Raw genomic sequence first — 22,294 nt, forward strand, 5'->3', positions numbered from 1 at the left:
GAGGTTTAAAAGGGTTAATACATTTATTCTGTTCACACTGCATGAATATGCACAGCTACTAGAGACATTCCAATCCTGTTTATGTCATGAAAATATGCGCAGCTATGATCTGCTTATGCTATGGAAATTAACAAGAAGCATTTGATTTCTGCTAATGTCATGAAAATAATAAGAAGAGTTTCATTTCTACTAGTGTCATGAGACTTTATTTATTTTCTGTTTATGCCATGAGAAAGTACACAGCTGCTAGAAGCTATTGATAATGAAAACAAAGGCTGCTTGAAAGTATAAACCGTAGTCAGCATTACTTGCACCCAAGCTAGAAATGTACCTTGAATCTAGGCAAAATGTAACACATATATATTAGAACTGCACAACTGAAGAATTGAAAGATTGTGGTGGGCTAAAAATAAGCCCCAAGGCCAGGTTGTTTTTCTCAAATGATTTTTGTAAATCAACAATAATCCAGTCATGTCAGCAGGAAATCTAAATAACATTTTCTGTAGAGTAATACAGAAAGCTGTGTCTAACTAAGTCAACAATAGAAAAGTAACATTTCATAGAACTGTATAAAAGTAGCATACTGCTCACTAGTAAAATCAGACAAATCATTCTGCCTGCATGTTTTGTCTCCTTGCTGCAAGTTAATAAAGGGTGCCATACTTGAACCTTATGTGAATTGGTCTTTGAAGTTTTTTCCTTTGACACCCAGTCAATGTTTAGGTAGTTGAAATCTCCTAATATCATAGTGTTTGGTAGGACCTTTATATTTTCCAGTGTTCTCAGGAATGCTGAGTGAGGGTCCTGAGACAAGGCAGGTGATCTGTAGCAGGCTACGATCTGATAAGCAGCTTTGACCACTGTTAGTTGCACTTGGATGGTCTCAGAGGCCTCATGCTGTGCCACTAACCTGGAGGTGTGGGTATCCTTTATGAAAATGGATACACCCCCTCCTTTTGTATTTCGGTTCAGGTTTTGGGGCCGAAGCACGGAGAGATTGGGATTTCTTTAAGTGGAGCATGTCCAACATAGCTTTGTATGTTAGGCAGAGATCACCTCTGAGTAGGCGATATGCGAAAGAGTAAAGCTGGAGTGTTTTGAGATGGTCTGTGTAGAGCATGTATTTGAGGCCAGTAATCCTCTTTGTGAGGTATTTCTGCGGGCTTTCCAGTTGTTGTAGATGTCTTGTAAGGTACATACCAAAAGGGGCATTGTACTCTATAATGGATCTAATAAATGATGAGAAGAGGGGAACAATGACCTCTTTTTCTGCATGAGAAACCTTTTGTGATGAGGTGTGCCACATAGGATTTCCTGACTACTGTGGCGATGTGATCAAAAGGAGAGTCTACTGACTACCAGTCCCAAGGTCTCTTATCACACTGTCAGTGTTAAGTATACTACCGCCTATGCTGTAGTTCATGGGTACAGAGTTTTTACCAAAGGGGATGACAATGCACTTTTTGGCATTGAACTTGAGGCCATGGCTTTGACACCAGGCATCTGTCTCAGTAAGGCCCTTTTGTAGGATGTCCACATCGTTAGTATTTTCGATTATGGCTCCTACTTTGCAGTCATCTGAGAACTTCATTAGCCAAAGACCTTCTGGGTTAGCCTGTACTTCAGGGAAGTAGATACCAAACAGGACAGGACACAGTGTGGGTTCTGTCAGTGAGCCAGTTGGCAACCCATCTTGTGACCTAGGGATTTATACCTAGTTTAGGGAGTTTATCTAGAATTCCAGAGTGGGGGATGGTGTCGAAAGCCTTGGCAAGATCTAGATAGGCTGTGTGAACCACCTTACCCTTGTCTACGGCTTTGGTGACTGCTTTGAAAAAGCCTATCAGGTTTAGGAGACACGATCTGCCTTTTACAAACCCGAAATGGTTGTGGTTGTGGTCCAGAGTTTGGAGATTACCAATGTCTTTGTTTACAAGTTCCATGATGATACGTTCCATGGCCTTGCAGACCAGGCTCATCAGGCTAATGGGGTGCTAGTTCCTGGGGTCCATGGTGGCCCCCCCTTCTGTAGTGGGATAACCGTCACTGTGCGCCATTCAGCAGGCACAAAGCCTGAGGTGAGGCTATGATTGAACATGGTACTCTGGTGCCAGCTCGTTCTGTAGTTTGTGTAGAACACAGCCTGGGATGTTATCCGTTCCCATGGATGCTGTGTTCCTGGCTTTGGAGAGTGGTTTTTACCTGTGCAGCCATGATGACAGCAACTTTGCATTCTTCCAGTATAGAGATGGGCTCTTTCATGGGTGAGAGGGGGTAAAGTTAGCACTGATCCTATCTGCCAGGATGTTGGTAATATCAGTTGGGTCTGTATATTTAGTGCCATTGTGCTGTAACTCAGAGCAGATCTGGGTGTTGCCATTGTGATTCTTGACATAGCTATAGAATGCTTTGTGGTTGTCTTTAGAATCAGTGGCGATTTTGTTTTCGTAACTATCTTTGGAGGATTTTATCAGGGATCGCAGCTTCTTACTGAGGCTGACCAGGGAGCTCCACTCATGGGTTTTACCCTCTTTTGAAACAGTTTTTTCCTTCTGTTGTGCAGTTTGTTTATGGCAGGGGACCCCCAGATTGGCTTCCTTTTCTTGGAGGACAGCATCTTGGTTCTGTTTGGGATAGCACGATCCATGCAGTTTGTTTATGGCAGGGGACCCCCAGATTGGCTTCCTTTTCTTGGAGGACAGCATCTTGGTTCTGTTTGGGATAGCACGATCCATGCACTCATGTTAAGTGCTTATAAAGTGCAATTGTGCAGGATTCAGTAGTCATAACTGTATTGTCCATCTGCATGGGTGTCCTGAAGCTCACCACTTCTGTCTTAAGAAGCATGAAGTTGTCTTTGGAGAAATTTCTTAACATGGTTTCCTTAATGGGGGGTGGGGGCAAAATGTGGATATGTAGGGTAATTAGATTATGGTCAGATAGGACCAATGAGGCGTTGACTTCAGGTGTAGAACACCGGTCACTCAGGACAAACCAAACCCCGTAACTAACACAAACCACCACAAAGTGAGCTAAATGCTACTCATTGCCAGAAGTCTCAGCCTCCAGATGCACACACTCGAGGCACTTCTCAGTATGGAGAATAATGATATCTGTGTAGTAACAGAAACCTAGTTAAAGGCTCCAGAGAGCACAACAGCACTACCAGGATACTACTCATTCCATACCTTCCAGCATCAGAACCTGAATCATAGCACATACGGTGAGGATGTATCCATATTCATCAAGGATACCTACACCTCTCTCTACATGCTCTCTACAGGATATGTACCCATAGAATGTTGCACAGCAACATTCTTCCCACTCCACAGGGGTGGGGCCACAAAAGACCCTTGGCATTCACACCCTATGAACCTGACGAGTCTGATCTGCAAGGCAATGGAGCCAATCATAATGGAAGTCAACAATAAAGACATTGGGAACCTTCACACAGTTGAATACACCCAGTATGGCTTTGTCAAATGTAGATCACGCCTCCTTAACTGGGTGGATTCCTTTGAGACAGTTACCCAGGCTACAGATTGAAATGAGCTCCACACAGCCTACTTATACCTCGCTAAGGGCTTTGACACCATTCCCCAGTCAGGTATCCTAGATGAACTCACCAACCTGTGCATGAATCCATACATCACAAGATGGATTGCAAACTGGCTCAGAGATAGATCCCACAAATTAATAGTTGCTGGCTACAGGTCAGACTCTACACCGGTAACCGGTGTCCCCCAGGGTTCAGTCCTGGTGTCCCTCCTGTTTGGTGTAGACTTCTCAAATGTACATGCCAACACAGGAGTGTTGTGGTTGACTAAGTCTGCTGGGAACTGTAAAGTGTTTGCCATAACAGATTCCACGGATGACACAAATATTCTCCAGAAGGGACTCTATGGGACAGATGTGTGGTGTCAGAATCATAGCCTCAAGCTCAATGTGGAATAATGCATAGTAATCCCCTTTGGTGAAAACAAAGTACCCACAAACTACCACATAGGTTTTACCCCCTTAAAACTGACAAGGTAATAAGGGATCTGGGGACACAAGTAGATAGCCATCTTTCCTTTGACAACCATGTTGCCAAAGTGGAAATCATATGTGGCCCACCTAATCAACAAAGGGTTTGCATCAGGATCAAAAGAGATGGTGGTGGCCCTCTACTCTTAAGTCATCAGACCCATCATGGAGTACAATGCACCATTTTGGATGTAATCAACTAAGCATATCCAGCAGCTGTAGAGACCACAGAGGTACCTCACCAAGAGGATTACTGGCCTCAAACAGTTGTGTTATGCAACACAACTGGTAAAACTAAATCTGTTCTGTTGCATACCGCCTACTCAGAGGCACACTCTGCCCAACATACAGCCATGTCCAACACACAACTGTTGAACATGCTCCATCTACGGAATTGAGTTGCACTACACACTCCCGGGATATGAACCTCATCACAACAATGAATACAACATGCTGGTGGGATAAAATACCATCCCAGACACTTGCCTTACTGAGGAACACAGTCCCAATGTACATCAGACAGAGCCCCTCACTGACACTCTTCAATAGGAACCTTGATGAGTGGATGGGAAACGGACAATTCACGCCAGGCTTCACATCAGCAGCCCAACTAGAAAGGGGCTTAGGGTACTAACTATTAGAACTAAGGCTTGGGAGACTACCCAATGGGGTGGTGAAAACTGCACAACTTGTATAGGCTAATATATGCCTTTGTGAAAGCTGCACAACTTGTCTAGGCTAATATATGCCTTTGTGAAGACAGTCTACTACATACCTATGTGACAGGTACATGTCTACAGATAGTAGATGTGTACTTCATTGTACAGTCATGTTGTACAGCAGGCACATGGACCACATACACTGTAATGCTTACAGATACTGGTGGCTGTTATATACAGTGGGTGAGATGTGCACCTCATGTCTTTTGTGCCATTGGGATGTGTGCTGGGTGGGACAGTCCTGGATGGCTCCCCGTCATGATCACCCTCTTACACACAACTCTGCCCATCCATCTTTGGCTTATTAGACTGTGTTCCCCCTACATATACATACATATATATATATATGTGTTTACTATCAAAATGTCGATCGCCCATCGTCGACACCACTAACGTGAACTCCGAACAGCGACTGTTGGGATGTCGAACACCAATATTCCGAAATGCAAAATCTCGCCCCCCGTTGGACCCATGGTAGCACTTGTTTTGTGGTGTAGCGTTCGGAAATGTCGACGTTCTGTGTTTTAGTTCGATATCTTGAAGAATCGGCATTACAGCTTTCGCATAAAGGAGTCGACAGTATCTATATTAGACGATGGGCGATCGACATTTTGATAGTAAACCATACATATGCAATAGGCATATATATATATATGTGTGTAATAGGCTATCTGCCTGAAGGCATATATTAGTACGGCCAGAGTGTGCAGCTATCACCACACATGGGGTTAGTTCCCTAGGCCTCTGTGTAGTAGAGCTGATGAAGTGATCCATGGTGTGACAGTTCAGTTTCACATATACTCATCAAGGCTCCTCTGGAAGAGTGTCAGTTAGGGACTCAGCTTAATGTAGGTTGGGAGCCTATTCCAAAGCAAGGGAAGTCTTGTGAGTTAGTACTGTACCCCTCCAACATGCTCTATTTATTGTTGTGATAATGATATCCCTAGAGCATGTGGCACAGTGAGCTTGGGTTTACTTCAGATAGCGCATGTACATCAGTTCTGCATAAGACCCGTCTGTTGGGCAGAGATCGCCTGAGTAGACAGAATGCAACAGAGTACAGATGGAGTTAAATTCAGTCTTGTTGCATGGGGCAACTGTTTGAGGCCAGTAATCCTCTTGTTGAGGTACTTCAGTGGTCTTTCCAGCTGCTGAAGGTGCCTAGTCAGATTCATCGCAAGTATGCCGTGATACTCTCTGATGGGTCTGATGACTTGATGAGTAGAGGGGAACCTACTTTGACCTACAAGCAAAGACCTTGGCAATTTGTGGGAACACATAGCATGATTTTCTAACCACTTTGTGGATGTGTTTCTGGAAGTAGAGATGACTATCCACATGTGTCCATAGATCCCTTATTATTACCTCCATATTTAGGGTGTTGGCACCTATGTGGTATTTGTATGACTGTAGCTCGAGGCCATAATTTTGACACCACATCTGTCTGACTGAGACCCTTTTTAATGATGTCTCTGTTGTCCCAAACATCAATTATGACAACCTTTTTGCAGTCATCCACAAACTTTGCTAAACATAGCCCTCGCATGTTTGACTATTTCTGAAAAGTATACACCAGGTAGGAGGGGTCCCAGGACTGAGCCATGGGGGACAGCAGTTGTTACCAGCTTGAACAGGAGACCACAATTCTTACCTTGTGGGATCTGTGCCCCAGTTGGCAATCCATCAGATGACATACGTGTTTATGCACAGGTTGCTGATTTTGTAGATACAACATGTGTGTGGGATGTGGGAAAAGGGCTTTTCAAGGTCTATGTAGGCAGAGTGCAGCTCATTTCATTGATATATGTCCTGGGTGACTGCCTTGAAAACTGTCTAACAGGTCTAGGAACCATGATCTGCCCCTGACCACACCAAAATGGTTAGGGTTGGGTGTTTGTAGGCTCCCAATAGCTCTGTTTATGAGTCCCATAATGATGGACTCCATGGCCTTGCAGATCAGGCTTATTAGGTTTATAAAGACAATAGTTCCCATGGTGTGTTGTGCACCAACAGTTGTGGAGTGTGCCAAATGTTGCTGTAACCCATTCAACAGTTTTATATCCTCTACAGAGGGTGAGTCTCAGACTGTTCAGGTGCAGGGTCTGTTTGTTTTGGAGTTCACATATGACACAGCCAGGGAAATCATGTCATCCCACAGCCGCTGTGATTTTAGGTTTGGATAGAGCTGTTTAACCATTGTACATGGGATTTCTGGGTTTTCACAATCGCCAGGTATGGTAAAGGGCCCTTTTGTCAGTGAGAGGAGGATAAATATGTATGAACCTGTCTGACAAGATGTTGGATGTATGAACCTGTCTGACAAGATGTTGGCAATGTCAGTCATGTACATGTATTCATTTACACTTTGCACGGACTCAGAACATATATGAGTTTACATTGATATTTATGACATAGCGAAAAAAAGCTTCACGGTTCTCTATTGACTCTTTGGCAATATTTTTGCCAGAACATGACTTGGATAATGTTAGGAGTGCTCATTGTTTCTTGATGATACTGATCAGAGATTTATTGATGATCTTTGGATTTTCACTTTCTTTGAACAACTTAAGTACTTGTAGTACATAGTTTCATTATGACAGGGGTCCAATATATTATATGGGTCTGTTTTCATATCACTGTGCGCAAAGCAGGATTGGTGAATAGTGACAAGTGTCTGGAGTAAGAACTGCAACTGCCAGATGTGTGGCCCACTGCTGTACTCAGACATGACCCAAGTATGTGAGCATGCCCAGTATGACCTTTCAGTATGTTGCTGACTGAAATTTGCTAAATTTGCTGGTTAGCGCGGTGCGCAGCTACTCACAATTATATTTAAATATGCTCAATACTGTTAAATGTGCTTAGCAGTGCTTTATATTGCTTAAAATAGGGCATTCATACCTCAGGTGGTGCTGCAGGGCTGCCTATGTTGGATGCACATAGTACACTCCCTATACATGTTTGAAAACAGGTAGTGTCAAGTTAGGCATCCCTTTTACTGTATGTGCGAGTCAGAGAGAGGTGTCATTTCCAGGGTTCCTACCGAGTCAGTGTATGCGCTATGCGTTGCCTCTTTGCCAAGGCCAGGGCATACTGGACACGCCTCCTTCTGCCTACTGAGGCAGGCTCAGGTTGTTCCTCATCTGAGTCACGCTGTGCCTGTGCAGGCCTTGGCAATGGTGGGGGGCTGTTTGGCCCTGCCCCATGCTGTTCCTGCTGCAGCTGTTTCCACAGGATCACATTGTGTAGCATGGCACATACCATGACAATTTGGGTACATGTAGTTGGTGAGTACTGCAAGGCTCCACCAGATGTGTCCAGGCACCGGAACCATGACTTGAGCATCCCAAACACATGCTCAATTATGTTTCTTGTTTGTGCGTGTGCCTCATTATGGAGTTCTTGTTCGGGAGTGTGTGCATTTCTGATGGGTGTCAGCCACGGCTCCAGTAAGTATCCAGCATCCACCACTAGGTGACCGTGTGGGATGTTCCCACTGGCAAATCTCTGGTACAGCTGCGTCAGACGCCAGATGTGGGAATCGTGATAGCTTCCAGGGCAGCCAGCACACACATTCATTATTATGCCCTGGGCATCGCACATGACCTGGCAGTTGATGGAGGGGAAGCCCTTGTGGTTGATGTAGACCCTACCCCTTTCACCAGGTGGTGCTTTGATGTGTATGTGCGTGCAGTCTATTGCACCCACTACCTCAGGGTATTCTGCTATTTGGTGGAAAAGATGCATATTGCTGGCCAAAGCCTCACGAGATTTGGGGAAATATACGTGGTCAGCAACATGTGCAGACATGGCATCCAGGTACTGGTGCAGTACCCTGGATGCTGATGCCTGTGAAATCCTCATCATATCACCAGTTGGTCTCTGGAAGGTACCTGTAGCTAGTATTCTTAGGCCAACACATACCTTGGTATCCACTGGGATGGGTTCCCCTCTGTTGGTTCTGTGTGTGAGGCGTGGCTGGCACAGCTCAACAATTTGCTGCAGGAGATCTCTGTCCACCCTATAGCGCTCCACTATCTCCAGCTCATGTAGCCCCTGGTAGGTTACCCTGGGTCTGTACACTCTTCTCCATCTCTCACTGTGGGTTGCTCAGCAGCATTCAAAACATCACCACCTTCAGCACCTTGCACATGTTGGTTTATGATAGTAAGAGCAGCCCCAAACATTTTGTCTGACTTAAGCTTTTTAAGATTTCCCTCTTTGTATACTGCAGTGTTGCAGAGTTCTTGGGAAAATACAGGAGAGAATGCTGTTTGCAGAGTTTAAAGTGCTGGGCTGGGCAAGTCTGCTGCCTGTGTAATTGGCTGATTCAGATATATTTCACCTGGCAGCTCTGCTAGTTCTCCTTGGTTAACTTCCTACTTTTTTTCATCCTTTTCCTTTTCTGTTTCCGCCCGGGGCAGCGCTGCGCAAACACGCTCGCACACGCTATGTGCATGTTTGCAAGAAATTTCAGATGTTTTCACAGTGTGCACCTTTGGTTTCTGGTTTTCAAATAGGACAGCTGTAGACACGCCTCTTGCAATCCTGAGCAACTCAGGGCAAACACAAGACACTGTGCTCCAATTAGCTTACAGCCTTTCTGACATACCTCCTCAGGATGTCACCTATATTCTACTCTACTACTCACCTACTCCTACACTCTTGGGACATGGCTCACATGCTGGGGAAAATTGGGATTCACTATCCTTATCCTCATTTGCATGGGATTGTCTACTAATGCATGGTTACATCTCTCACACTGAGCTTCCCCCACTTAGCAACCAGCACTCAGTGGCCATGTTGTCTTCAGCCTGCCATTCACCTGCATGGCAGGATAAGCTTTTTAGTGAAAATGGCTATTTTTTAATTATTTTCTTGTTTTTAAAGCGCCGCACGTTTGTGCGGTGCTGCGCTATGCTTAAACATCAGAGATCGGGGGGGGTTGGATTTTAATAATTTTAAACATTTATAAATGCCAATGGCCTTATATCTGGCCATTGGCATGCTTCCTCAACTGTATGCATCCTTTATTTGGAGCTGTCATAGCTCCGTTTAGCTATTTGCAGAATGGTACTCCGTTACAAACAGAGTACATTTCTGCAGATAACACTAATCTTCCATGGACAGGTTAGTGTTTCCTGGATTGCTTTCAGCAGCAAATGAGGTAATTTGCATACCATGGCGCTGTCCGTGCAAGAGTAGCTTTAGCAGCTCTCATGCACGCCCCTGCCGGCTGTTCCTGGATCGCACAGCAGACATACTGCCTGTTTGACATCTTACTCTACAACTCCGTGCAAGCTTTCGTAAATCCGGCCCAGTGTCTTTGAAAAAAAAATCTCCCAGTTTTTACATAAACTTCATATATGCAATAACTATCCACAGTAAATGTTGTAATGAAACTAAAAAATGTGTACAGTACTATTCCCTTGCTGTAATGTATTGGTATTAATATTTTCTGTAGGTAGTCCAAGTATAGGACTATAAAAAACATTATTCCTTTTATTTACCACCTCATTTAAAATATCATCCAAAAAGGTTTGAGGGTAACCTCTTTTTAAAAACATATCCCAACTTTCTTACATTCTATAGGAAACCCATCTAAATTAGACACCATCCTAGCCATACGTACCAACTTGTCCTTTAACCACTTTTTTCTGGTGTCTTGGGTGCCAACTGGAATAATGCAAGTATGTGTTAGAAAAAGTTGGCTTACGGAAAAGTGGGAAGGATATATCCAATGTTTTTATTCCATAATCTCCACATCTAAAAATGAAATTCTGTTTTTATCACAGTTGGAAATTTTTTTTTTTTAAAAAATCAACTGTACTGTTGATATACCCCAGAAATTCATTCAACTTTTCAATAGTGTCTATCCAAAAAATAAAGACATTGTCCAAAAATCTGATATAAAAGTGACCAACAAATCAGCATATTGAGTGGAAAGAATATGATTATAACACAGTTCATACTAGGCTATCTGCCCTAGGGCATTTATAAGCCTAGCCAGAGTATGTTTGGCTTTCGCCACCCATTTTAAATTAATTCTGCTATGCCCTTTTTCGAGGTTAGTATACTGTGCCTCTGTCTAACAGTGACACAGAAGTGATACCCGGGGTAAACCTACGATCTCCCATCCACTCATCATCAAGATTCCTCTTGAAGAGAGTCAATGAGGGACTCTGCCTAACCTGGACTGGGATTTTATTCCAGAGTGAAGGGAGCCTCTGGGTTATGAATCTGTCCCTCCAGCATGTCCTATATTTCAGTGCTGAGGTTCAAGTCTCTCGAGCGTGTAGCTCGATGGGATTTGGATTTTGTGAGGTGCAGCATGTCCCTTAATTCCGGGTTGGACATGGCTTTATACGTCAGGCACAGGTCGCCTCTGAGCAGGCGGTATGCCACTGAGTAGAGCTGGAGTTTCTTTAACCGGGCAGCATATGGTATCTGTTTGAGCCCTTTGATCCTCTTGGTGAGGTACTTTTGGGGTCTTTCCAGTTGCTGCAGGTGTTTGGTAAGGTACATCCAAAAGGGGCATTGTACTCGATTATGGGCTTGATGAGGGATGAGTAAAGAGGCACGATGACCTCCCCTAATCTAGATGTGAATCCCTTCACGATTAGGTGGGCTATATATTTTTCTAACCACTTTGGCCACGTGGTTGTCAAATGAGAGATTGCCATCAACTTGGGTCCCCAGGTCCCTAATTACTTCTTCTGTACTTAATGAATTACCACCTATGTTGGCAAAACTAGGGGCACATGCAGCACCCATTACCACCCCTATTACCTGTCTATACGTCTGTCCCTCAAAGTACATTAAAGTTATTTTTTAATACTGTTTCCATCAATGTGACAAGCATTTATAGTGGTGTTAATTGTTTTGAACTGAACAGTTGTTGCTCAAACAATTGTACACCTATATCCTGGGGAATAACAGAAAATAAATCATGCCCATCTATTGTAACAAATATCCCTGTCTCAGCATATAGCATATCATTGATCAATTGTAAAAAATGCCACAAATCTTTACATACATGTGGGTATTTTGTCAAACCACTTTTTACATGTTCATCAATCCACTGGGCTATGAAATATGTTTTAAACCTACAGCCATCAACTATGGGCCTGATGGGTGGGTTATCAAGGCCTTTATGAATTTTGTGTATACCAAAAACAATGGCCAAAGCTGGTTTGTTATTGAACATAAAGTCATAATTTTTTTTGTTTCTAGAAACCTCACAATATTTGTCACTGAATAATAAAGATTTGGTGGTGCTGCGGTAGCATTGTCGCCTCACAGGTAGACGTTGCACGTTCGTTTCTCAGTTAGAGCATCTTCTGTGTGTCATGTGTGAATGGGCGTTCCTTCACTGAAGGTTGTGCGTTAGGCCCGGCAAGCCAGCACGTAAAACTCTACTGCCAATCAGTAGCGGACCGGATTTCCGCTGTGGCGACCCCTAACCGGGAAAAGCCGAAAGAGAGGGTTTTTTAATAAAGAATTCATATTATTAATGTAATCTACTGAATCCATGACGGCCCCGATCCCTTTATCGGGTTTCATAACCCTGATACTACGATCATCAATAAGTTTATTCAAAATATTCCTTTCCTCTATAGAGACATTATGATACTTGACCATACTTTTCTTATCTAACGTGTCATATTTCACTTTCACATACTTTTTCAAAGGTCTGTATATAGAGGGATTTAAAGGGGGGTTAAATACACTAGCACGATGCAACCAGTCTATGCTAAACACATTATTTTCCGATGCATTAGGAAAGAACATTTTAAACTTCAGTTTGCGAGTATACAATTTTAAAATCACACAAAGTCAGAAATAAATTGGTACGTTTGGCTGGCACAAAAGTAATTCCCTTCGATAAAATGTTAGCATAACAAACATTTAAAGATTTACTAGAGTAATTATATAGTTTGTAGTCACCAGTGTCATTCAAAATAATAGCTAGCGTAGGAAATTGTGTAGATGAAGAAACCAGTTGTTTTGTCAACAGTCAAATCCCCAGAACCATCAGAAACATGAAAAAGGTCATGTAAAGCATTATTCTACTCAGTATTGTGCAAATTCGACTCAACAGCTACCTCCTGTAATAATGCATCCTAGAGTTCCTACTATTCAATCTATTCCTTCACAGTCTCCATATGGCTGGTTTCAGGGGAAACTGGTTCAGTACAAAGATGATGACTGTACATTTACATGCTTACCCTGTACTCTACCAGAGCAACAAACCACCTCTTACAAATCTCACTCCTACAAGGAGTACTTGCTATAACAAACCTAATTGCTGCACCACTCAGACAGACATCAATAGTGGTTTGCACAAAAATCTTCTTTGACACCTCCCCAATCTTCAATCACCAAACGTGTTGCTACTCTCTTCAATAGAGCCCACCACTGTACTGCTCTCAAAAAAAGCAATTGGATGAAACTCCTAACTACGTGAAATATAACTACTCAGACTCACCTATTTATCAACATTCAATTGAGCATTCTTAAATCCTCTACTTCAGCCTAAAAGCTCATTTCAGACCCTACAGTCTAAATGCTTCAACTCTCAAGAGGATGCTCTTTGCTCAACACCCATCTCCAAGATGTGAAACAGAATCCCTCCTTCCCTTTGCGACAAGTTTCTTCTTTTTTCAAACCAACTCTAAAAATCTCAACTCAAAAACTCTTGGCCCTACCCTTATTGCTTCCTTCCTGGATAATCCACTTCCCCTACTTCTCTTCCAGCTCTCAAATACTACTAGACATTCTACCTCAAGCTATCTGTATGTTGTTAATTAGCATCACACACTACCTATATATCTTTTTTTTCTTGATCTGACCCTAGTTTAGATGCCATGTACACAAACCACTCTCCCATTTAACCAACTGTTGCACAACAAATGTATCTGATTTTTTTTTAACTCTCCTCAAACAGGATGCATATTTCACTGGTTTGTGCCACATATATATTTGCAGCCTCATGTCTGAGCATAAACCTGCTGTCCAAACATGCTATCTAGTTTATAAATAAACTTTCTTGTAATAAATGAATTTGGAGCTTTTCTATCTGTAGGCCTCCACTGAAAGCAACCTTCAAGGCCCATGCAAATATTTACAGTAAGCAAGTGCAAATACAAGAATAAAGGGTAGCACCAGCCTGAAAGCTTGAGCAACTGAAAAAAAATCAGTGTCAAGTGTTAGTCCAAAGGTAACACATCACACCCAAATACAAAAACTAAGTTGATACAATAAAAGGTATTACATCACATTTGCATTCAAGTGTCTTTGTGATGTCTGCCAGTGGCACTTTTTCTGCCATTAAGGGATTAATTCATGGAGTAAATGTTACGAGCATTACAATTCCAAAACTGATAACAGATTAAGAGATACTGGAACAATATCCTTCCAAACAAAGCATCATACCACAGAAGTCAGTATTTTGAGGTTTATGTAAGTAAATTATATTACTTACACACCCAACTACTACGTCCAGAATATTACAATGACCAGAAAGACCATGAACACTATGCTCCAATTTATGAAAGATTAAAAAAGTATTAGGTCAATGGCCGAAGAATATGTAGACAAGTCAATAACAAAAAGTCACCTGCAGGAAGGGAGGAGTACTCTTCTACACTAAAAGTACAAACACCCAAAACAAACATAAGTTTTCAGTTTCATAACACAGGAGCTATAGAAAATCTACAATGTCTAAAAGGTCAGCAACGTGGGACACACAAGGCCCTACATTTTAGCATAGATCATAAGATTATCTTTACAAAAGTGTTTTGTAGGTTCAAGACCTCACCACAACAGCTTCTAACTCCCTGATAAGCAGTGTAGCAAATTAAGGTACAGCGATATTATCAAACACACTCTAAATTAATACAAATAAAATGTGTTAGGAGGTGTCTAATTTGATTATACTAGGAAAACGAACATTTAGCATTTAACCATTCCATATACAGACATGTTGACTGCATGTATCCATCTACCTGCACTACAGATGGATCTATTCAGACAAAACCCAAACTTGTTTGAGATTAAAATTTGATCTAAATATCCACAACAATTTAGAGTACAATATTGTAACTAAAACTAAGTATAGATAAAGGCCTATGACTATCTGGTTTGTTCCCATCTTTACACAATACTACATTTGCTAATATTTTCATTGATTTTGGCATCTGGCAGTTGGGCAGATTTAAAAAAAAATGCTGGTCCAAATATGCAAAGACAGTGCTAGTTCACAACAAAAGATTTTAGGGAATTCAGCTGTATATTCATCTGGTCCAAGTCTTTTATTACTTTTCAACTATAATAATTTCCATTTGATATTGTGGATGGATGGCTGATATTCATTTGCTGGACATCTTATCGAAGCATCTGTTCTGCTTCAACTAATCCTGCAAATGTAGTGAATCTTCTATTGTTTACTAGAAAACTAAATATGATATCATGCTGTATATACTGATTAAATAACTATTATATCCCCCCACCCCACACACATGCGCACACGCAATGGATAACCAAGATCTTACCCAGCTTATAATACTAAGCAAGTCTGTCCTTCATATTCTATTATTTGTGTTGTGCTAGCTCTTTCAGGAGACCCCCCCTCCACTCTGACTCTCCATAACTATATATTTAATAGTTCCAATAGGACAGTCTTCCATACAGTACATTTGTGTACACTATATTTGATATTTTCATACAATTAAGGCTTTCTACGCATTTTTTCATATAATTACCTGTTCATTATCTCCCAAAATTTCTCCCCATTTTTCACTGTCATATATTAACAAAATTCTATTTCTTTCAAATTACAGCACAATGATCCGAGTATGGACAGAAAACACACCTAACAGATCTTATTGCAAGTTAACACTACACAGAAATTTTCCAAACAAGCAGCTTGGAAGTAGAAAAGATTTTTTCTAGCAGACCGAGTTAATGATTAAAAAAGCCATGGTGCAGCATATCCACAAACTAACAATGCTGCATTTATGGTGTGCAACCAAGAATGGGGGCTCAAATGCACATGGTATGATTTAACCAACAGCATAACAAATTCTACCATTAACTGTCAAACAAAAAAGAAACACACAGACACAATATTTCACTAGTGCTTCCTTTACTCTGTTCAGAATGGGCATCAAATGACTGGTATGTAGTTGCCTGAATCTCTCCCAGATCCACTCAAACTGTAACTGCTCTATAAAAAAGTAAACCAAACAGTTTCGGAAATAAAGTGCCTTGCTACCACCATTCTAATATGCTTCGTTACAAACAGGGGGTGGGAAAAGTACCCTGTGAATTTTTATTATTTTTTTAAATTCATTTTACATTTGTTAACCGGGTTAGTCCAACTGAGTTTCGCAAACAAACCCATTTTCAGTGGAGATCAGAGGGGAAAGAGCCCCAGCAAACATAAGCAAAGATAAATATACAGGACAAAACAATTAAAAATAACACTGCAAATACAAAATTATAGAGAGAAAAAAAACAAAAGAAAAAAATTATGAACATTAAGGGATTGCACGGATATCCACTGGTCTAAAAATTTACTACATATGAGAGTAAAAACAAAAAGATAATCGTTCAAAAGAATGTATAGACATTGAAGTGGGGGGGGATAAATAGTGTGGAGAATGGGAGGGGGAGAGAAAGGAGGGGGCTATAGTAGTTGAGCTGAGGGTTTAGGAGGTTAGTTTAAGCAGACGTTACTAAGAGAGAAAGAAACTTAGGAGATGCAACAAGGTTATACAGTAGGACAGACTAAGACTACCTGTGATTTTATATATGTATATTAAAAAAAAAAAAAAAAAAGTTATAAAATATACAACAAACCAACACCAATATAATAATAACAATTACATCTACAACAACTTAATGCTATGTACACTTGCGAGTTCTTGGCATCTCTCCATGCCATACCTCTTAGAATCTTTTTTCAATTACGACTATGGGCCATTTTGCTGCAGGAAGGAAACTATGGCAAAGTACTCAAGTGCTTTCTTGGCTTACGGAGGTCCTTCAGTTTTTTCATTAGCTTTTATCTGCGATGGAGATGAATAGATTTATTTCAGCTTCTTAAAATGACCAGAATAACCTCAAGTGGATCACCAGCATTAACCAAATGTAGTGCAAAATGACTGCTTCTTTTCAGATTTACAAAAAAGCTACATAGACACCATGCTTCAATACTGGTGTGGGGCATTAAATATCTTAATAAATCAAAGTATCCATTTCTCCACGGTTCAAAACACTGAGAAACAGCAATCACGATTAACACAAGTAACCTTCAACGATCCTGTTCCCCCAAACACCTTACATTTTCTGCAAATTATAATAAAACCAGACAGTGGTTAAAGCACTTTGAAACATACGCATCACTTCCTTCAAGCAAAATGTATTTTACAAGACTGTGATTGCTCCCCCCTTCCCAGTTGCCTTTTATAGCAATTACTGAAGAAATATTCCAGCCCCTCCCTCATATATTGCAAAAAACAAGGTATTACATTGTTATGACAAACTGTACTGCTCCTACTTGGTATATATATTTTGAATGCTACACATTAACTGCACCAAGTTTGATTTCCAATTCCAGCACATCTAATACAGAACAGGAAGGAGTGTGTGTGTGTGAGAGAGAGAGAGAGAGAGAGAGAGAGACAGAGACAGAGAGAGAGAGAGAGAGAGAGAGACTTTATAGCCTTGTTGTTGGACTTAAATGGATAGTCAAGCCCCTTATCTCTGTCTGACTTTAGCACACATTATTCTGCCCCTCATAAAACTTGGGATTTTGTGGCAAAAGTTTGACAGCACAGTGTTGAACATACATATAGAGAGATGTATACATATACACACACACAAACAAACAAATCACAGCTCTCAACATTCCTTCACCAAAATGAGGAACACTAGCTCTAATAATGTGGAACAAATAAACAAAATGTGGAATACATACTAACAATTTTAACTAGGAAGCTCATATGATGGTTTAAGTATGCTGGTTTTACTTAAATAAAAAAGGTCTTTTAATGAATTAAAATGATTCAGTTCTATTTCCCATGGATATCAGTTTAAAAAAAAAAGAAAATGAACTTTTATGACCCAAAGGTACACTCGAGACGTATGAATTTATACAGAAACACATATGAACCCATACATTAACATAGATATATATATATATATAAAACCTCAAATTATAGCAACTAAGTACTCAATATCAATATTTAAAATATGTCGTTCGATTTGCGGACTTCAGCTATTCATAGGTTTGTTCCCAAGTCTGTAGAAAAGCTGTTTAGACCGAAGTCCTACGCAATCCACACAACAGTCAGACACAAAAGTGCAATAAACAGTACAAATTAATAAAAAGGGCGATCGTCCTTCACTTTTGCAAGTGGCCTACATTACACGCAAATTATATAAGCGACCAGAACAAATGTGCAATCTTGTTATAACAATCCAAGGCCTAAGAAATAGGACTAGATGCTAAAATGGAAGGAGATACATTACAAAAACATAAACCATGCCAACTACACAAATGTGCCTGCACTCTCAAACTGTAAGGTACAACAAGACGTCAGAAAACAAAAACAAAATAACATAAATTCACACATGTGACATACCAACTAACAAGAAGTCTTATAACAGCATAAGAAACACACAAAAGGATCGAAAAAATACGTCATCAAACTGTACCGAACTGACCTTAAACTGCATTCAAGTTGGACAGCTCCACCTTATGCAGTAGCTGTAGCGAAGGGAGGAGCACTACTGTGGGGTGGACTTATGCTAACTAGAAGGTGGAACATAACATATGCTGTCATGCTTTCCAACCAACCTGTGCCTTTCTTTCTAATATTCCAGTTTCGTGTCTGGGATTTTATTGCAGGAGCGCTGCACCTTGTGGTTAATCAAGGTCTACGAGTGTCTTCTTGTTTTGGGATTATTTTTTTCCATGACAGGATAGAAAACACTTCACTGGATTTGGGCCGATTTTTGCGAAGAGGGGTATATTATAGTTTATATTTAAGTCAGGTAAGTCAGTTATTTTTTTTACCTTTTTATATTTGCTTGTTTTTGGAAGCCTTCCGCACATCCTTAGGCTCTGCTAGTGTTAGGCTTCCTTCCACCATTCAGTGCCTTCTTTGTATGGGATGTTTGGAGAATACTAAATTCCATCACCACATTGTTAGTGGGGAAACAGCAAAGCTCCACATACAAGCTACGTTGTTAAACTGGTAGAAACTGAAAACGTGAAAAATAAATATATGGGAATACTGATCTTGTATTCTATATAAAATGTCTTGGGAGTCCGTCCGATTGTTGTCTTTTCCTTGTTTATACATTTTGGGTAATTTGTAACAACGTCCGTATGGCTGTTATGTTTTCTGTCTTTGCAGCTTTCTTGCTATTATTAGATCACTGCAGTAAGGCTCTGTGGTGTTTTTTGTGTGTGTGTGTGTGTGTGTGGTGGGAGGAGTGGAAATCATTGTACTCTGTAGAGAAAGATGCCAAGCTTTCTCAGACGTGCATGTCAGTAGTGCTTTGCGTAGCTATGAGGAATGTTGCACCTTTTGAGATGGTGGATACGAGTTATGCTTAAGAACACTTTGCTGCTTTAAAAAATGGTGTCACATTTGTTAAGCTGTTTAATATCTGGTGCTAAACAAAGAATTTTCAATTATTGTCCTTGGTAATACAAATTTAGTAATCTCCCTTGTGAAGTTAGACCCATCCCATATGACATGTGCGTGGGAGGTAGCTTTGCTAGTAGCATTGTCAGTCTTAAAAGATCCATTCTCTGAAAGATGGAGTGTGTGACAGTCTTTCTTTTTTTTTGGTGGTGGTGGTTGTGGTGGTGGTGGTGGTAAATTAACCCTCTTTGATAACTATGCTCTCTAGCTAGGCCTCTTGTTCAGATTCTGCAGTTGATTTCCTTTTGGGGCAGCTGTCTAAAAGACAACACTGTGCTGTAAAAGCAATCCAATAAACCACTATGATGCAGTAGCAGAATACAGAAGTTAAGTGGAATAGATTTTGTGTTGGAAAAGAATGAAGCTGATCTGTGCTCAGTACCATAGTCAAAATGCCAAGAGTCCTTGGTATCCAAGCAATGACAACATCTTTTATTTTTAATCCAACAAACTTTACATGCTGCAGACTATTTGGCTGTTTCATTACTGTTTTAGACCCTCCTTTTGTGAGGAGGCAGTTGATTGGTAAGGAGAAAGCATCTTCAGTAACAATACAAAGTGTAAAGCAGGATCATGTACTGGCCACTTGGGCTTTATGTTTTATTGTGATGTGTATATTTTCATTGCTGTTCACTTAAAAGTATAAAATAAATAACATTTTTACAAAATATTGACTGACATTTATGGGACGTTGTGTTCTTTGCCTGTGATTTTAGCAAACTGATTTTATTATTTTCCTTTAAAACCTGTTTTGTGTGACTGTAAGCATGCCAGCATCTGTATTGATGACATTACCATGATTATGTGGTCTTTGTAGGGAAACTTTTTGACTCCTGTTTCAGTGTGGTTAATGCCCCCCCCCCCCCACTCTTTTTTTATAGTAATCACTACTTATTCATTTTATGATACTCCTGGAAGATTAATGCAGAGTTTTTGAAAGCATTGAAATTAGTAATTTTGAGTAAATTCTTACATTTCTGTGTTTTATCTAACATCTTGTTTATTTGAATCTGCTTTCTCGTGCAGTTGTATTTTTGCATCACTTGTAGAGTTTTTGTCATATGGTTATATTCAGAGTCTTTATGAACATTACATTAGGCTTGCTTATTACCATTAGGGTATGATAGACCTCTGCAGGTCTGCACAGACTGATTGCTTTGTAATCTCTGAAATGTTCTATAGGAGATTTGGAGTCTATTTGTACTAGGTGTTTCTTTTGTCTGTCCACTCTTTGGTAATGGTGTTGTGCATTGTAAAGCTGTAGGGTGATGCAATATGCAGTACATTTAAGCAATAAAGTTAATGTTAGCGTAAGCATGAAGATTAGCATACAAATGTGCATTATGTAGTTCTGTATGCTTAAAATAATTTCTTCCTATTTCCAAAGCAGAACCCTGTTTTGGCATACAACTTGTTCAAAAAAGGGAAAAAACCCACATCTGTTTTACATACAACAACAATGCTCATCTAGGGGCACATTTTGTACTTTGTGTACCTATGGACAGTAACAGTACCATTTGAGTTGTGGTCGTTGTTTCTGATCCAAGTTGCATGTACACAGCATTGCACTGACTACAAGACATCAGACCATTTAGAAATATGATACTGTTTACTGCTGCTCAGACTGTGCAGGAAGGGCATATGCACCAGTCAGGTGGACGTACACTGTCACATCTGCACACTCCTAATAGTGCTTTTAAGTCTGCAATTGTTACCTTAACTTATTGCTGCTTTTGAGTATGACAAATTGTCATTTAATTGGTATCAGACCTCATAACTGTCCCTATTCTGGAGGAAGATTTCTGTTTTCAGGTCCAGTTTATCCCTGCACATGTTGTACCTATTTTTGGTGGTATGTTCCTATTTCCAGGCTTTATTTACCCCTTCACACAATTTTCTAAATTTCCCCTCATAATATGTAATTTGTTATGCTGTCTAGTACACACACAACTGCACTATGTAACCAACATTCCAGTAGCACCAATAATTGAAGGAAGAGGACATACATCTTGCAGCTCCCTTTTTCAGAAACAAAAATAAATGACCATGTGTGGTAGAATTTTTTGCATTACAGTTCAATGATAATGTTTTTATCTTTGTAAATCATTTTTATTGCTCTCTGTTTTTTAAACCTGTTTCTGAATAGTATCCGACAGTTCTACTGGGAACAGGAAGAGTTAGATGCTGTTTCGTATTTGAATGTTATGCTAATTATATATCCAGATTTCGGCTGGCTGTACCTGCATTTCAAGTACCTTTGTTCTTATTTTCAGTGTCTGCAGGCTCAGAGTTATGATTGGTATTATATCTGGTGGTTATACTACTCTAGGCATTCACAATGTAGTTTCCTGCCAACAGGTGGAATGTTTGGCATCCTGGGCTGTACACCAGCCTTCATTAATGCACACGTTGCTGTTCATTGACACAAAGTATATAATTGAGTTTCCATTTGCTTCTTCTAGTGCTAATGGTCTGATAGTGCTTGTTTGGAATGGGTAGCATTCCCCAGTGGCTTTGAAAAGTTTCTGCTAATTCATGCATATCCCTTTTGGCTATTCTCTGAAATAGTATGGGCTAATGAGTCTACTTTGTTAGCAAAAAGTGAATACTAATTGAAATGTGGAGAATATGTCTGCCTGATGAAAAGAATAAAAACTCCACAATCTAAGAAGGTGCAGGCTTTCAAGATCTCTGTTAAGACTCTGTTTATGCAGTGTTATTCAGTTGAACTTGTCACTTTTGTGTTATCTGTTTTGGCTCTTTGGAGAGGATCAGCAATCCCTTTGAAAAGCCCATTACATTACTGCCCAAGAATATTTGAAGGTGGTT

The 22,294-nt window shown here is 40.5% G+C and overlaps 2 protein-coding genes across 4 annotated transcripts in view; one reads left to right on the plus strand and one right to left on the minus strand.

Annotated features, from left to right (window-relative positions):
• The window catches only part of MRPL14 (mitochondrial ribosomal protein L14), a 209,067-nt gene extending 190,514 nt beyond the window's left edge, over window positions 1-18,553 (minus strand). Inside the window, exon 1 of one of the 2 annotated variants that reach the window (XM_044060686.1) lies at window positions 18,477-18,553. In XM_044060686.1, coding sequence (XP_043916621.1) covers window positions 18,477-18,488 — 12 coding nt within the window. In that variant the 5' untranslated portion in view covers window positions 18,489-18,553. Of the gene's footprint in view, window positions 1-18,394 lie in introns of both variants that reach the window. The other variant, XM_044060714.1, reaches the window with a different exon arrangement.
• Window positions 18,554-18,607: 54 nt separating this feature from the next.
• Window positions 18,608-22,294, plus strand: part of TMEM63B (transmembrane protein 63B) — a 2,399,602-nt gene continuing 2,395,915 nt past the window's right edge. For both annotated transcript variants that reach the window (XM_044060665.1, XM_044060674.1), the window contains exon 1: window positions 18,608-18,806. The gene's annotated coding sequence lies outside the window, so the exon portion shown is untranslated. The remainder of the gene's footprint in view (window positions 18,807-22,294) is intronic.

This window comes from Protopterus annectens, chromosome 1.part0 (assembly GCF_019279795.1).
Source record: "Protopterus annectens isolate FY-2018-M chromosome 1.part0, PAN1.0, whole genome shotgun sequence".
Taxonomy (NCBI): domain Eukaryota; kingdom Metazoa; phylum Chordata; order Ceratodontiformes; family Protopteridae; genus Protopterus; species Protopterus annectens.